Genomic DNA, 17,487 nt, shown 5'->3' with positions numbered 1-17,487 from the left:
TGTGTGCCAGCCTTCAGGCCGGCCGCCGTTGCTCAATTGAGAACTATCATGACACAGAGAAACAATGACACAATTGGCCCACCATGCACTGGCTGCTGATGCCCACCTATGGACGTGTGTGAATCATTCAAACTTTGAACATCCCCTGGGAATACATGCCATACAACGGGCCACTCTTGCTTCTGCCACTGAGAACCAGAAAGGTCCAGAGCCAGTGGAGGAGCAGCTGCTGAACAAGGACTCAGAGAACATGAGAATGCAGACTAAGCCCATGGAGTCAGAGGTCCTGTGGACTGGGGTCACGAGAGCTGCTCGGAAGCTGTAAACCAGGAGGACCTTGCACAATACCTGCGGAGACTCCCTGGAAGCCATTCTTCCCCTGACAGTACAGGCTGTGGTGGAGCTCCAGAGAAGTCTGCAGCAGGATTCCTGCTGCTTGTGCTGAAAGTTGGGGAGAGGACACTAACTGGTTGTGGGGTCCCAATGCGATGGGAGGCTGGAGAGAAAATGCTACAAAAAAATGGCTTTGGTCCCAAACGGCTCACTTGATTTTTGACAACCCTTAGGCTGTAACTATTTGTTAGATCCTTCTTGTGTATCTCTGTCTTTCTGAGAAACCACTTTGAAGATACTACCATGTATTACAGCAGTCATTGATATTTTCCTACTAATCTATCCATAAGTCTGTAATGTTTGTATTGTTCCTATCCTATTTCATAAATGGATCCATGTTTATTATTATGTGTTTCCTACAACCATTGAGAATTATTGAATGATTATTCAGTAGGTCACTCATGTATAGTTCTATTTATATTCTTTAGAAGCCACTTTGAAGATACCTAAGTATAGTACAACTATTGATAATCTCCTACCTCTTTTGTCTGTAACTCACTATCATTTGTCTATTTGTTTTCCTGAGAAACTATCTTGTAGATAACAATATGTAAAACAATAACCATTGATAATTTCCTACCACTTTGTCTGTAATTTGGTAAGCCCCCCCATTATTATGTTATCCTTCTTTTACTCTTTAAAATAAAAAAAAATTTAAAAAAAAAGAATCATAGCTATTAGTAACATTATAATCTCTCTCGTCTCATTTTTTAAAAAGCCACCTTTCATCTTACCTCTTATGTTTTAAAAACACTAGTTTGTTTCTAGCTTTGTTACACATACTGTGTTGCTTACCATTTCAATCATTTGGTCCATGATACTGGTCTCTCTGCTTGAAATATAGTCATTTTCATCACCCTCTCCCTCTGAACTGCTGCTCCACACCAAATCTGTATTTGGCTAACTATTGAACTTTAAGACTGCTCAACCACTAATTTTTAAGGATGATTTCCCCCCAAATTACTAGTTGGGAAATGGCTAAACTCACCTATTATTCCTCCATGATAATTTTACTTACATTAAAACTATATGATAAATATATCTTCTCAAAACTACAAGTGAACTAGGGATAGGAATTTACTTACCTTTGCACTCTCAGGAAAGAGCATAGTTCCTTTAATGTAGTTCAAATTTAATAAATGTTTGAATCAATATGGTATTTCTTTAAATATTTTTAATTACTCCAAAGCCATCTACATTTTTATACTTATAAATTTGCTGCATAGGTCAATGGGGAATACGTATCCCTCTATAATGACCCATTTCATTCTTGTGGAAATAAGAAACATACTACTAATTAGACAGCTGGTACTTCCAAATCATTAACTCCAGCCTTATAACACAATAATAAAACTAAATAAAGCAATAATCATAATTCAATATTAACTCTAAACAGCATAATTGAATATGAAACTGCTTGTGTACACACTGAGTTCTTATAATCAAAACACAAATGCAAGCTTTTAGCATGTTTAACATTTAATGTATCTACATGAGAAAAATACATTAAAAATGCTGACTAAAGTCTAATTGACCACTTACAGCATTTTAAAGCCACATTTGCAAAAACTAAATCCTTTTTCCTCCTTCCACATATGCCATGATACAATTTTCCCTTTACAAATTCCTTCATGTCTTCAGCATACACTGCCTTGTTTTATTTCATTTTTCTTTTCGGTAGTGGGGTTTGAAACAAGGGCCTCATGTAAGCTAAGCGCATGCTCCATCACTGAGCTACAGTCCCAGTCCCAAACACTGATAGTACTCCGAAAGTCATTCCTGAAAAATTAAATGGAATAGAGGCAGATGAAAATGGCAAATGTTGAACCAGCTATGTACTAATTCATTTACATGCTCACTAATTCATTCTCTTCTGTCTCTCCTCTTTCTTCCCTCTCCATCTCCTCAAAATGCCACACACAGAAGACAATATAATTTTTAAACTACTTTCCCCTCATCTTCCAATATAATTTTCTATTTTGCATTTTTTTTTCTTTTTTGGCAATACTAGGGACTGAACCTAGGGCCTTCACGCTGCTACATTCCAAGCCCTTTTTTCTTCCTCCTCCCTCCTCCCACCTCCCTCCTCCCTCCTCCTTCTTCTTTTTTTCTAATTTGAGTCAGAATCTTGCTAAATTGCCCAGGCTGACTTTGAAATTGTTATCCTCATGCCTCAGCCTCCCAGGTTGCTGGTATTACAGGTGTGCGCCGTAACACCCCGCTTTTATTTTCCTATCTTTTCCACTGTTATTCTATTTTGCTTTATGAGACATAAATGTCAACCTTGTAGGTTTTTATATCTCTTCTCTGTAAGACAGAAGTAACAGTTCTTGACCATTCTATAAATTTGCTATAAATTCTGTAAATTTTATATGAATTGTTTCTGTTCCTGTAACGTATCTTTATTTCAGCTTAAGGCTTCAGTTTTCTAACAGCTGTTTTCAAATCTGAACTTGAAGCTAGGACTGGCAGCACATGCCTATAATCCCAGCTCTCTGGGATGCTGAAGCATGAAAATTCTGAGTTTGAGCCCAGCCTGCAAAACTTAGCACCTTAGAGCAACTCTGTCTTAAAATAAAACATAGAAAGGGTTGGGGATATAGTAGCTCAGCATGATGGTCCTGAATTCAACCCCCACAATTCCCAGTACCACACAAAATTTTCTTTTTAAATTTCTCTTCTTCCTTCTGTTTATTAATAGTAATTATTCAAGCATTCTCCTACTTGCAGGCTGCAGTATCCGAACCTCTGAAGAGAATGAATTAATGACACCCTACCTAAAATTATATCCTCACATGAGCAAAGATTACAATTACTGTAATGGCTTAGATCTCAACTGTCCCCTAAAAGAATCATGCGTGTAGAAGGTGACTGGATCCTGGCGGCCCCATATGCATCAGTAGATTTGCCCACTGGTAAGTTTAGTAGTTGAATGTGCTGTTTGGAAGTGGAGCCTGGCTGGAGATAGTCACTGGGGGTGTGACCCAGAAATGTGTATTCTTCTCCCTGGTTCCTCCCTTTTCCCTCTCCTTGCTGGTTGCCATGGAATGAGCAGCTGCTCTCTTCCAAACCCTTCCCCCATGCCATTTCTCCCTTGGAGTCAGCAGACCATGGATTGAAACTTGAACCAAAATAGGCCTCTCCTGCTGTAATTTGCAGGTGTCTGATATTTTATCCCAGTGACAGGAAAATGACTAAGATAACTACATTTGATTATTGTAAGGTTTTAAATTAATGGATTTTTATGATGTTTATTTAAAGTAATTCTTTTGTAAAAGGATGTCCATAATTATTACTTCTGTGCATTAGGAAGAACAATGAAAGAATAGAACCACGAAAGAACGAACCATTTCTTTTTTACATTACAATGAAAATATCAGGGGTTTCTACATAATTAAACAATTGGCCAATTCTACCTGGCATTAATAACTACCTCATGTTCTCAAAAGACCCAGTGAACTTTACCTGTATAGACTCCAGCCACATAACATACAGGGGTGCTCATGGAAGACAAAGTTAAAGCAATGTCCAAATACACTATTTCTCCAAATAGTATGAAACCAACAGCCAAAAAGAAAATGTACGATTATTGAGAGAATGTTACTGAGTAGAGCACGCAATTTCTTCATTGAATTCTGCTATCAAGGCCCTGTTGAAAGCATTCAACTTTGAACCCCACGTATTTTACTTTGCCATGAGGAGGGTATTCAGAACACATATTTCAATATTAGAAAATACAAATATTATTTTCACTTTCCTGTAATCCTTAATCCTGAGCTTAATCTTCAACCAGTGGTTTGCAAAGTACAGAGATTGTATAAACAACTCACTGGGGTTTGGGAAATTCTGATTACTCTTAAGAAAGTAAAATTTACCAAAGTTTAGCATGAGAATGAACACTAGATCTCTCCTAGGATCTATAAATTCAAACGGCACATGAGGTACCTTAGGGGAACAGTGGGATATTCACAGTACAGATTTCTTCCAGTGTACTACAAACACTGCAATTAGCATATATCAGGTTAGATAGAGTTATTGATTTTATTATCTAGTTTTAACTGAATTAACCTTCACAAAATGAAAAAGTATCTCTAGATATTCCCTGCAAAGATAAAAGATTAAGAATAGGATAATAACAATAATGCAAGCACAAAGGAACAAGAACTGTTATATCTCCTACTTATAATTCTGAGTCTTTTATCTATCATCCCATACTAAAAGCAACAAAAATCTAAGGCTAAGAAGCTGTCCCCACAAGATTTGAAATTATTCAGGTAACTATTGAAAACATAGATGTGTATCAATCACCAGTGATGACCTTCACTTTATGTGCATATTATACTCTGAATGCTAGCTAACTATAATATAAAGGCACCTCAAATTAGCAGGCCCACTTCGGATGTCAGAAAAAGAACCTATTTCAGAATTACGAATGGGGCAATAATAGAGGAAGTGCCCCACTGAATAGGGGCAACACCTTGAAGACTAGGCAACACTTTGAAGATGGATGGAGGACCAGTTAGGGAACTATCTAAGGAACCACAAGAGACAACTAAAGGGTCCCAAAGCCCCAAACCCACTGGGCCCCGCAGCTTCTGCTATGCAGCAATATGAGAAACTGAACAAGACTAGAGAAGGTATCTATGGAGCAGTGTTCACGGCAAAAAATCAGGAGACCCATGAGATTGTGGCTCTGAAGCGGGGGAGGCTGGATGACATGATGAGGGTACACCTAGGTTAGCACTCTGGGAGATCTACCTACCTACTCCATGAGCTAAAGCACAAGATCATCAGGCTTCATAGTGACAACAAACTGACTTTGGTTTTCAAATTCTGTGATAGAAACCTGAAGAAGTATTTTGACAGCTGCAATAGTGACCTCGATCCAGAGATTGTGAAGTCATTCCTCTTCCAGCTACAGAAAAGCCTGGGATTCTGTCACAGTCCCAATGTGCTGCACAGGGACCCGAAGCCAGAATGTGCTCATAAACAGGAATGGGGAGCTGAAATGGGCTGGCTTCAGCTTGGCATGAGTCTTTGGGATCCCAGTCCACTGCTACTCCACCGAGATGGTCATGCTGTGTTACCACCCGCAGGATGTCCCCTGTGGAGCCAAGCTATACTCCACATCCATGGACATGTGATCAGCCAGCTGCATCTGTGCAGAGCTGGCCAATGCCAGGTGGCCTCTTTCCCCTGGCAACAACTTGGATGACCAGCTGAAGAGGATCTTCCAGCTGCTAGGGACACCAGCCAAGGAGCAACGGTCCGCCATGATCAAGTTGCCAGACTATAAGCCCTACCCAGAGTACCCAGCCACAACATCCCTGGTGAAGGTCGTGCCCAAGCTCAATACCACAGGGAAGGACCTCCTGCGGAAACCGAAAAGGAGGCCTTGCAGCGCCCCTACTTCTCCTACTTCTGTCCCTCTTAGGCCCTGGGTCCCGTGGCTGCCAGGCTGGGGCCTGGCCTGTTTAAGCCCCACAAGGGTGGGAAGGAGGGGCAGTGGGTTGCTGAGGTTCAGCTGTGCTGGGTGCAGCAAGGGTGAAGGTGCCCTTGCCCGGGATCTTCACCCCTCCATGGACTTTATTTAATTTCATAAACTGACTCCTTTCCCACAAAAACATAAAATAAAATAAAGAAGGGTACCATCTAAACCAAGGCTCTAAGAGCATCTGGAAGACAATGGCAGACAGACATGTAACAGTTATTACGAGAGCAGAACCAGTGGGATTTGATATAAATGTGACTGAGAAAAACGAACAGAGCAGAAAATGATCCTGTAGCGTTAAACTTAAGAGAACTGGACTATGGCAAGGCCACGGGTGAACTCTTAACTATTCCAGTACTGTAAAAACTAGTAGCGAAACTGGCAGCCAAGTTAGAGCTGTAAGTGTAAATTCTGAGTGAAGAGAAGAATGCTTTAAAAGATGAAAATTGTTAATAAAGAGCCTCAGGAAATGTTTTTGGTTGTGTTAGTGTCATTTCCAGCAACTAAGATAGGATAATGAGTGGCTAACTGAAGAAAGGGCTTACCTGATAAGGGTGCGAGTCCTGCAAGCATTTACACAATGATTTATATAGAATGTATAGGGATAAGCGAGACAGAAATTTAAATGACTGAATTATGGATCAGGATCTCTAGCTCTTCTCTGGTCAAAATAAACAATGTAATAAGGCCCAATGACTCATTTCTCCCTTCTAACATAAACGGCTGGATTTTAAAAATAATATATATTTATTACCTAATATAAAAAATACATTTAGATCACAAGCTAGAAAATATAATATGCTAAAAATGCAAGCTGTATGACTATTGCTAATAAAACAAAAGGATGAGTTAATTCCCCTGTTTCCTTTACTGCCCCTTCACCCTTTGCTGCAAAAGAACTGTGGATTTAGGCCTGTTTTGCTTTGTAGAAATAAACACAAAAATGAGGTAAGTGAAAATTTGATCAATGTGCCAGAAACTAGAGAACAAAAATAAGTATCCCTGCTTTTCGGAGCTCATAGTGTAAGAGAGACAAGGATGTTTTAGCTCAAAAAATGGTTACTTTTACAAATACTTCTGTTGCATAAACAAGTTTCTGTTCTGTTCTTTGCATAATATAAACATAGTCCACACAAACACACCTACGTAAATCCACTGCTATTGTAGACACACACACACACACACACACACACTTTTAAAAGTAGAGCACAATTAGAGCTCTAACTTACCATCATTTTTTCAAAGAGATCCAGTACTTCCTTTTCTGACAAATTCAAAGATCTTTCGTCATACAATGGCTGAGCCGCTGGAAACTCACTCATCGCGACTTGAGAATCAATAGGATGTTGAATAAGAGGTTTTTCTTTTTTGACTGTAGATTTTCTAAAACTTGTAATTCGATCACGCTGCAAACATGAAAAAATAAAAAGCCCTAAGATAAAGATCAAGGACCATGAACAGGAAGCAGTGAAATATCAAAATGGCACTTAATGTAATATATATCATTGCTGTCTCTTGATAAAATGTTATTTTAAGCAACAAGCTCCAATTGGAGATTGTACTGTTTGGAAACCTTGATGCAGGACTTCAGTTTCAGAAGTCTGAGGGTGAGAAGTACTCCTCAAAAGTAAAATTTAGTCCCTTGTCATGTCAGTTTTACACAGTAAGTAGGAGAAAAGAAAATCAAAATGCCATGTATGTTTCAGGGAGAATTTTTCTGTGATGGCAACTTTAAAACTACGAAGAAAGGAGAAAATAAAGAGAGCTACTGATGTCTAATTCTAAGGGGAAATTATGGTAATGTTTTTCTTCAAGTACAAAAACTGTGACGAATATATATGAAAAATTTGTCAGTAGCAGTTAAGTAGAGTGGTTGAGAGCACGAACTCTGAAGCCAGACTAGCTGGATTTCAGTCCAGCCTCTGCCATTAACCGAGCAGCCCCTGGAATTTTGGCTGGTCTCTCTCTGATGGTCTCCTCTGACAGTCTCCTCTCTCTGAGGGTCGAAGATGGGTATAGTGTTACTACATACACCATAGGGTTATTGGAGATTTAAATAATATGCTTTGTGAACTCAGCTGCTACTCAGTGTTGTTGTTGTTGTTACTATTATTATTTTCTCCCAACTTTTTCTTCCCCAAAAAGTGAGGCCAATAAGGAAGGAAAAGAAATAAAAACATAATCTTTTCCATTTACTAGTAATGTAACATAAACAAAATATTTTATTCTTAGAAATACTATGATGGGGGCTGGGGATATAGCTCAGCGGCACAAGCGCCTGCCTGGCAAGCACAAGGTCCTGAGTTTGATTCCCAGTACCAAAAAAAAAAAAAAAGAAAAGAAAAGAAATACTATAATGGATTTTGAACAACTGATTCCATGTATAATCGCTAAAAGATAAGCTTACTCTTTTACATAGAACGGTAAGTTCCATACAAACAAGCCATTCTATTTTCAACCACAAAACACTAGACATCAAAAATTAGTAATGTACATAAAACTGAATGGAACTCAGTTTTATTCCAGTTTCTGTTAGGAAGCACATACATACCATAGCTCATGTTAAATAAGCAGATACGTTAGATATGAGGACAGTGCGTGTTCACCTCCATGTTACCAGAGTCCTTATAAATTACTTCAACAATACAAAACACATCACAAATGTTATGAACATAGCCTACGTAAAATTATGTTGACCTCTCCACACTACAGGAACATATCTTTTATTGATTCAAAGAACACTCTTTTAACTAAAAGGTGTACTTTGAAAGAAATATGAGCTGTTTTAAGCAGCTTATTTGGGATTACAAAAATGAGCTAAATATGTAGGAGCTTACAAAGAGATAATATAAACCAGTGTTTTTGAGCTAGAAGAAATATGAGAAAGCGTCTAGACCAACTCCCTCATTTCACAGAAAAAGTGACATACCCAAATTCATAAGCCTTGGGTAACTATCTTGGTCTTCACATTGCCTTAAAATTCATTTCATTGATTATGTTCAATTACATTTTCAATTTTTTTAACTCTCTGAGGGAATTACATTGGTCAAGGAAAATAATATTAGGTAATCCCAAATAAACTGAGTACATATCCAACAATCAGATTTCACTAAAAGATATAGTGGACATGAAAGCATTTAAATATGTAATTGACCATTATATTATCATACCTCTTTTCCATTTCCTTTATAGCACTTACTTTCACAGCACTAGCTTTTTTACTAAGTAGCAGCATTTACTAACATATAGATTTGATCTTTCACTATGTTCTTCATTTCTATCTAAAAAAATTCTAGTTTCTGTTAGGAAGCATTTCATTTTTCATTTTCATTTTCATCTTACCTTGCTAAAAAAAAATGAAGTCAACTCCATACTTTTTATCTCTTTAAAGTGCCAACACTATTTTACATTATTTGTAGATAGGTAATTTCACACAGAAATATACTGACATTGCATAAAATACCATTGTTAAAAGTTTAGCTATAAAAGGGCATGTTTAAATTTTGAGCTTATAACTTTTAATAAGTTTTACTATGATAGACTGAGTTTGAAAATCTTTAAGGTTTTTAAATTCAATAGCAATATCTGACTAGTAGAATGAACTTAATTTCCTTTCTATTTAAAATTAATTTCCTCTGATATTAATGCTTGACATATTTGTAATTTCTTTGACTATCAAAAAGGAAATGTCTATATTTTCCAATGTCTATATTTAATATAGAATTTAATGCACCTGACTATGGACTATATCAAGATGATGATATCAAAATTTTATTAGAATCACAATTTTCCATTTTAATATTGAAAAATTATTCTATATTTTGTAAACATCCACAGGTTTCACGTCTTACATATGTCAATGCTTTAATGTCCACCCATTTTAATAAAAAGTAGCATGCATAAGTAATATAATAACATGCTGCTAAGACCACCTTACCACATCATCTGCCAAAGTTTTTATTTGAATGTTCTATTAAAACCAAAAGGAAACAAAAAGAAATACCAGTCAGACAAAAGAAACTCATAGATCAAACAAAATAATAATTGAATGAGTATCAGTTTTTATTTTATCAATGGTAGCAAAAAAGAATTAGAAGCTTTAACATATAAACAATATATCATTTACAAAAAAACAACTTTTTAGAAATTAAAAATTAAGGTGAGGGCTATCTATTTTTAAATCCTGACCCTAAGAAGCCAAAGCCAGATGTAGATCAGATATCACTATCATAATGTTCACACATTAGAAAAGATAAAGCAAAATCACAAGCCCCTGCAGTTTTTTAGTTTTAGAATGAATAATCACGCTTTAAAATGTCTAAGTTTTTTTACTTATATGGAAAATTTTCATTCCTGATATTTTTATTGGTGTATGCTTACAATAAATGATTACACTGTTTTGTGGAAATACATATAAAATATAAAATACATATAAACTACCTAATTTTTAAGAATGTACAACCAGGAAAATATCACAATGAAAATTAGTGCAATATAATGAAACAGCTTGATCTAACAGTTCAGTGTTATATCCAATGGAGATTTAAAGGACACCTTGCAGTTGCTTTTTTGAGACAGGGTCTTCCTATGTAGCTTAGGCTGCCGTTGAACTCACTGTATGATACAGGCTGTGCTCAGACTCATGGTGATTCTCTTGCCTCGGCCTCTTGAGTGCTGGGACTATAGACGTGCACTACTATGCCTAGCCTAAAGGACACATTTATAAACAGTCTAAATAAAATTGAATCTTGTGATTCTGTTAATTAATATATGCCAATTTCTCAAAATCTAACAATTTTTTGCACATGCATTTCTACTTCCAATACTATACTGAGACTCCTGGGAAATGGTGTATTCTAGTTAACAAATTAGAGTGTCTAATAAAAACTACAATATATATGGATATCACTACTTGAAAAATTAATAAACAACAAAACCAATTCCTAGCAATTCAGTAACCTTCCATGATTAAGGAGATACTTCAAGATCTTATAACATATGATAAGTATGAAGCTCAGTTCTTATTATATAATGAATACACTAATGTGTCATGTAATGACGGGGATATGTTCTAACAAATGTATATTAAATGAGCCCATCACTGAATAAACACCTTCGAGTACATATAAACTAAGATGGCTATGATGTCACTAGGTGACATAACGCTATGGGACCCCCATCATATATAAGGTCCCATCACTGACAGAAACTTCACTACGTGCTGCATGATTCTACACTGAAGTGTCAATTAATAGATGTGTGTAAGAGGAAACAACCATATTTTTTAATTGTTTGGAATTGGATTTAATTAACACATTTCATACATTTCATACATTCCACATTTCATACATTTATTTCTTACAAAAGCAGCTAAATAATGTGCGTTAACTTGGTCATGCATGTTCACATTCTTCCTCACTAGAAAAATTACAGTATTCTCCCTGGAGAGGAGGATTCCACTACAAGTTTTAAGTAAGTAAGAACTGATGGGTCTCAAAAAACTGTTTCCAATATCACCAGCCCTGTGCTGTTAAAATCATCCTTCCCTAGATCAGCTAAGGCAAATATACTGTTATATGTATAGGTCTTTTTCGACTTTTAATCCTTTGATTCCCTCAGGGATCTAAACTTCCAACCTCTGTGTTATATTTCATCACAAACCCCAATCAATTTTTATTGCCACAGAAAAAGAAAAGAGGGGGATTTATTTGTACCAGAAGTGAAGCCATTTTAAGAAAGATGATTTTACCTTAGAACTTTCTATAGCAGCTATTTTCTGTTTAGCTTTTCTACTGGTTACATAAAACTGGAATGTCTTACGACAAGCTTCATGACTTCTTTTAATGCAAAATCAGACAAGGAAATGTCAAAATAACAAAACTGCCTGAATTAACCCTGCTACTGTCTGGCTATATGCCTGTCCACCTGAGCTTTTGAGACACATTACAGAGTTCTGAAAAAAAATTCTGCTTTTCATTTTATTTCCATCTTTTAAGGTTATAAATTCAAAGGACACACATCTGCACTGTATCTCCAAGGCAAAAACATACATTGAAGGAAAATATAATTTGCTTTAGTCAAATTCTCTACATTAGTGTACTCATCCAAAAGCCTTCAAATCTGTAAATCAACTGAACATGTTGACAGTTTAATCACTGAATCTTCTTTTCTGTTCCCACTACTCTCTTTTTTGGAATTAACATAACTTGGCCAAAGTTCTCATTTTACAAATAAGAGGATAACATTTATGTTAATGGTACCACTTGCACTCCATTTGTCAACAGCTTACACTTCCATGTCACTTTGGTCTCCTTTATTCCCAAGAGCCATCCAGAGATCTGGTTTAAGCCCCACCATTTCTTTCTCTTCTCTCTTTTCTGTATCCCTCCTCCTCCTTCCTCTCTGTCTTCCTCTCTCACACAGCATCTTACTATGCAGTTCAGGCTGGCCTTGAACTCGCTATGTAGCCCAGACTGGCCTCGACTCCAGACTGGTCTCAACTCAGAGCCATCCTCCTGCGTCAGCCCAGAGTGTTGGGATTATAGCACCATGCCACCACTCCCAGCTAAGCCCCAATTATCTCATACCAGATTTGTGTACTAACCTCCTAACCTATCTCCATCATTGCTATCCTATAGCTAATTTTTGAACATAGTAAAGTGATACTATGAAAATCAGCCAGATTATTTAAGTCCTCAGCTTTAAACTTTCCAATGACTCTCTTCCCTCCCACTGTATATCAGTCATTACCATGGCCTATAAGGCCCTATGGATTTGCACACTCCCCAGATCTTCCTGACCTCATCTTCCTACTGGTCTCCCTTCATTCATCTAGTTCCAACCACACTGATCACCTCACTACTCTCCAGTGAATCAATAAGCCACAAGCATTGGCTCTTCCCTCTGCCTGGAATGCTCTTCTGCAGTACCCACACATCTTCCTACGCTCATACTCTTTGCAGGGTTTTGCTAAATGAGCCCTATTCTATCTCTAGTATTTTAAGTGCAACCACTGGCCCCCTCCACATGTTCCTGGCACTCCTGGCTTGCTTTATCATGCGCCGCTTTTTCTTTTATTCCAATAGGACATAACACACTGAATAAAATAATATACTGTTCTTTTTTTGGTCTGTTTTTCCTACTAAAAATATGAGCTCTACAAGGACAGATGTTTTTGTCCCTTTGGTATTGCAACATACCCCTAATGTCTAGAGCTGTGCTTGGCACACTGGAGTTTAATAAATATTATTAATGATACTCGTACTCCCATTCATAAATATTCACTGATGACCTACAAAGACTAATATCCTTAATAAGGCATTTACAGCCCTGCACGATTTGGCCCTTGGCTACCTTGTACTTCTTCTTCAAAAACCCTGTGCTGTATAAAACAAAGATGGAAAACGTTTCCTAGTGTATGCTCCTTGTATACTGTTTGTGCCTTTAATGTCCCCTCATTTTGTTAGGTATGTTTGTATTTCCAGAGCTTCCTCTAAGTGTAAAGTTTATTCATAAATCAAATGTGGACCCCAAGTCAAAAAGTTCTGGAAGAGGACAGTGCTTTGTTTTATTCTTAAAGAATTTGTTTTCAACAGATATTCGCAGGATAGAGCAAACCAAGGCATGTAGGAAATTATATTCATTTAAAAAATTTTTCTGATTACATGTGATAAAGAACCATAAAAATCATTGGCCCGGATTTTTTGATTCATAAATTAGTTCATTCAGTAAACAGTATATAGCCTGTGTAACTGTTGCATACTTTAACCCAATATATTTTCTCAAACCTTTTACTCATATAAAAATTTGGTTTCATAAAATGTCATATGTTGCAAATATAATAATATTATTTAGAGCTCTTCTTTAGAGCTGTTTGGGAGAGATAAATGTGAACTACTGAAAAGGAAAATCCTTCAGCATATACGAAGACACTGAGTTTCACAAGTGATGATTTTGGGCCTGTGCAGATTAAAGATGCATTGAAATAACTGTAATGTTGCAATGAAATGATTTGCAAAAGAAAAGAAAAGAAATAGTGCCTACTACATAGTTATCTTTAAATATTAATCAAAAAATATTTGAAAGGACTCCATCATAGCAAAAAATATAGAAGCTCAGAGAATTATAATAAGCTGTATTTGTTGAGAAGATGAAATTGTTTTTATGTGAACTGATCTTTGGAACACATTTGAAAATGGTTGCATTAAAAATAATTTCAGGACAGTAGGTATAGCTCAGTGGTAGAGCACTTGCTTAGCACACATGAAAGCTTGAGTTTGATCCGCAGCCACAAAATAAATAAATAAAATACATTTGCATTTATAGTAAAGTTCTTCAGGGATAAGCTCTCAAATTTTATCTGAATGTAATTTATGTAGGTGCATGCATCTCTTTCTCACACCATACAGAAGTAAACATAGACTTTATTCCTCTGTACAAACTACACAGCTACTATGGAATTTTTTTTTAAGAAAAGATAAAAATGACCCAAAAACTCTTTATTAGAATCACTCCCTTGGATTAAAGTCATTTTACTAAATTTTTATTATGCAAACCTAAGGATAATGGTCATTACAATGAGGGCAACAGCACCAACATGGAGAGTGATCATATATTTTCATTAAAATTAACTCTGGAAAAGCAATCAGATTGTGCAGTATTCAAGCAATTGAAGTCTATTAAACTTCAACTATGATCAGCTATATTAAATAACTTATTACAGTATTATGTGAGTATTGTATAATTATGAAAGTATCATTCTACAGTCTTAACCCCATAAGAATAAGAGAAATGGCTGACTTATAAACTCTACTGCCCAAGTTCTGATCGCAATACAAGACATCATTATTGCAAGAAAATTAAGTTTTAATTTTCTCAATCAGGCAGAAATTAACAAAACCAGAAAGAAGTAAAGATTTAACTTTCTTATCGCTAGTGTTACATAGTAATACAAAGTTTTATGAACATTGTCCAATTACTGTATCACCACAGAAACTGGACAATTAAATTGCCTATACTGTAATTTAAAACCCTCACACCAACTCAAAAACTTAGTCACACTACTTGATAAATTTTATTCTCTTTTAAAGGAAATCAATAATTGGCCACTACAACAAAGAAGAAATATCAATCAGTGACCCAGCTTTAACTTTCTTGCTCTCCAAGAAAGGTAAGGGCAATAGAACACAGAAAAACACAATTAACTCAATTGAACAAATATTTGAGCATCTACCACGCATCTGTTCAATGTTGGGCACTAGGAATCCAAGATAAACAAAATAGGTGTGTCTTCTTCCTTCTGGAAGTTGCAGTTTAGTTGAAGAGCTGAGGAAAGGACGAACAATCACAGTGAAAAGATTCTGGGCGCTTTGACAAGGTAGTACTCTATTTCAGCCTCCACATACTTTTAAGTTAGAAAGACCTTGAGGAAACTGACCAACACCACTCATTGATCCAGGGTTTGATTTCTCTGGAGGACATCCCTGCCCAATACCTTTTCAGATCAGTGGCAGTCACGGATGACAGCCGATACTATTCAAAAGCTTACCTTCCAACTTTCCAGATTCTGTACTCTGCATTTTAAAACCCAGAAAGACCAATGAAGGTAATTCAATGTGATTCAACCACCTGGTAACTAAGCTGAATATCCTTGTGAAAGCATTCAAATAATTTATTATAGAGAGATTTTTGTTAGTTGAGTATCTCTCAGTTGTGTTCATTTCACAAAGCAATAGCTTCAATCTGATTTTTATAAATGAGCTGACTAGAGAGGTTTGCTTCTAAAAGTGACAAGAAGAAAACTGTGGCTTTCATAATCATTGAAATATTTACTGTCTATAATAAAAATTACCCCAAAACACTTTTTCATCTCCTTCTTAACAGTAAGGGTACTTTTCAGGTAACCACCTATCATCCTAAGTACAGATGTCTTCTACCAACATTAGCACTTAAAAAAAAATGATAGATCAATTGGTGTGCTAGGCGCTGGGGATTTAAAGAGACATGCCCCTGTGCTCAAAGCTCAAAAAGCTACAGCATTTCCCCCAAACAGAAAATAACTGGAAAATAAGTCCTAGCTGCATGGCATTTGAGCATACTCATAATATAAGCCCTACCCCAAAAATAAGCCCCAGTGAAGATGGTCAGCCAGATGGACACACTGTGTATGTTCACTGCAACACATGACAATGTACTTAATTATAAAATAAGTACTTTTTAATAATTTTACTATATAATTAAATATAAATAGATATTACTGACATGGATACTTAAATGATAATATAAATTATATGTATACGTAAATACCCAAGTGGGCACCTTTGGACAAGAGGTCAACACGTATGTAAATAGCTGAACTCGAAACTTACTGCCAAAGGACCAATGGGAGTAGACACAACACACCAATCCCATCAGCACTTGATAAATGGATGTGGGTGTGTCTAATATAAATCTTTATAATATACCATATGTTGTAACAGACGTACTTAATGCACTCATGGGAAATAAACATATTCCGAATTTTTGTTCCTTCAGTTTTCCGTTGCTTTTGTGTGGACCATCAGGTTTTCATCATTTTTGTTGCCACTCCTGTCTTACGAGGCTTCAATGAACACCTGATTTAAGGGAAACTTTGTAAAGCCTATCCTGTAAGAGGTCATGAATTGGGTGAAGAATTCATGGGATAAAAATCACTGATGTGTGTGTTCCCAACACACTACGAGTAGGCTACATGGACAAGTACTTACTTAAGGAGATCTCTATTGCTGGACATGAGAGATTGGGGCCAACAGTTCTACAGGAAATGGAGACGTGAGAAATTCAGGTCAGAGTTCAGGGTTGGGAGAGTTACCACGATGTTTTAGAAGGTGACATGACTATATTTGAATAAACGTAGATTTTTGTACATGAATAAATGAATAAATGTTGATTGTTCTACACAAATAAATGTAGATTGCTGTACACGAAAAAATAAGACATTCCCTGAAAATAAGCCCTACTGTGTCTTTTGGAGCAAAAATTAACATAAGACCTAGTCTTATTTTCAGGGAAATGTGGTAGTAGTTGAAAAGATGAAGCTAGGACATTAGTCTCTAATCTCTACCACACTTTGCTATTGTTAACATCTCAAACTGCCATTTCAAAGGGCCAGACATGGTGGCCCACACTTGTAATCCCAGCACTTTGGGAGGCTGAGGCAGGAGGAATGTTGTGAGTTGGAGACCAGCCTGGGCTACGAAGTGAGCTCAAGGCCAGAGTGAACTGCATAGTGAGACCCTGTCTCAAAAAGAAAAAAAAATGTCCATTGCATCATCTTAGTAAAGCAATACTTTTATATTTTTGTAACCATAAGCACACTATGTCAGAAATACTGTCAAATCAAATGACTTAAATTTTAACCCGTAAGAGTCCCTTACAAATCAAAATTCTACGTACCATTTTTATGACAAGAAAAAAATTCCTTTTAGGATTTTCAAGATGCTCTTTCAATTTATAAAGAATAAAATGTTTATAAAATGTTTATATAAAGCCTATGACATACACAGTCCAGGCTTCAGTTTTCCTCATGAAGCAAAAGACTGTTAACTCACTGTTAGTGAGCTAGT

At 36.5% G+C, this 17,487-nt stretch overlaps 1 protein-coding gene and 1 pseudogene across 2 annotated transcripts in view; one reads left to right on the top strand and one right to left on the bottom strand.

The window, feature by feature from the left end:
• Nucleotides 1-17,487, bottom strand: part of Diaph2 (diaphanous-related formin 2) — an 807,533-nt gene that overhangs the window by 747,726 nt on the left and 42,320 nt on the right. For both annotated transcript variants that reach the window (XM_013505853.1, XM_013505854.1), the window contains exons 2-3: nucleotides 9,822-9,854; nucleotides 7,114-7,290 (exon numbers count right to left, since the gene is read on the bottom strand). In XM_013505853.1, coding sequence (XP_013361307.1) covers nucleotides 7,114-7,290; nucleotides 9,822-9,854 — 210 coding nt within the window. The remainder of the gene's footprint in view (nucleotides 1-7,113; nucleotides 7,291-9,821; nucleotides 9,855-17,487) is intronic.
• Nucleotides 4,994-5,987, top strand: LOC102006151 (annotated as a pseudogene).

This window comes from Chinchilla lanigera, unplaced genomic scaffold (assembly GCF_000276665.1).
Source record: "Chinchilla lanigera isolate Chin_1 unplaced genomic scaffold, ChiLan1.0 scaffold00102, whole genome shotgun sequence".
NCBI classification, from domain to species: domain Eukaryota; kingdom Metazoa; phylum Chordata; class Mammalia; order Rodentia; family Chinchillidae; genus Chinchilla; species Chinchilla lanigera.
The sequence above is the reverse complement of the archived record's forward strand: the minus strand, read 5'-3'. Positions and strand labels throughout refer to the sequence as shown.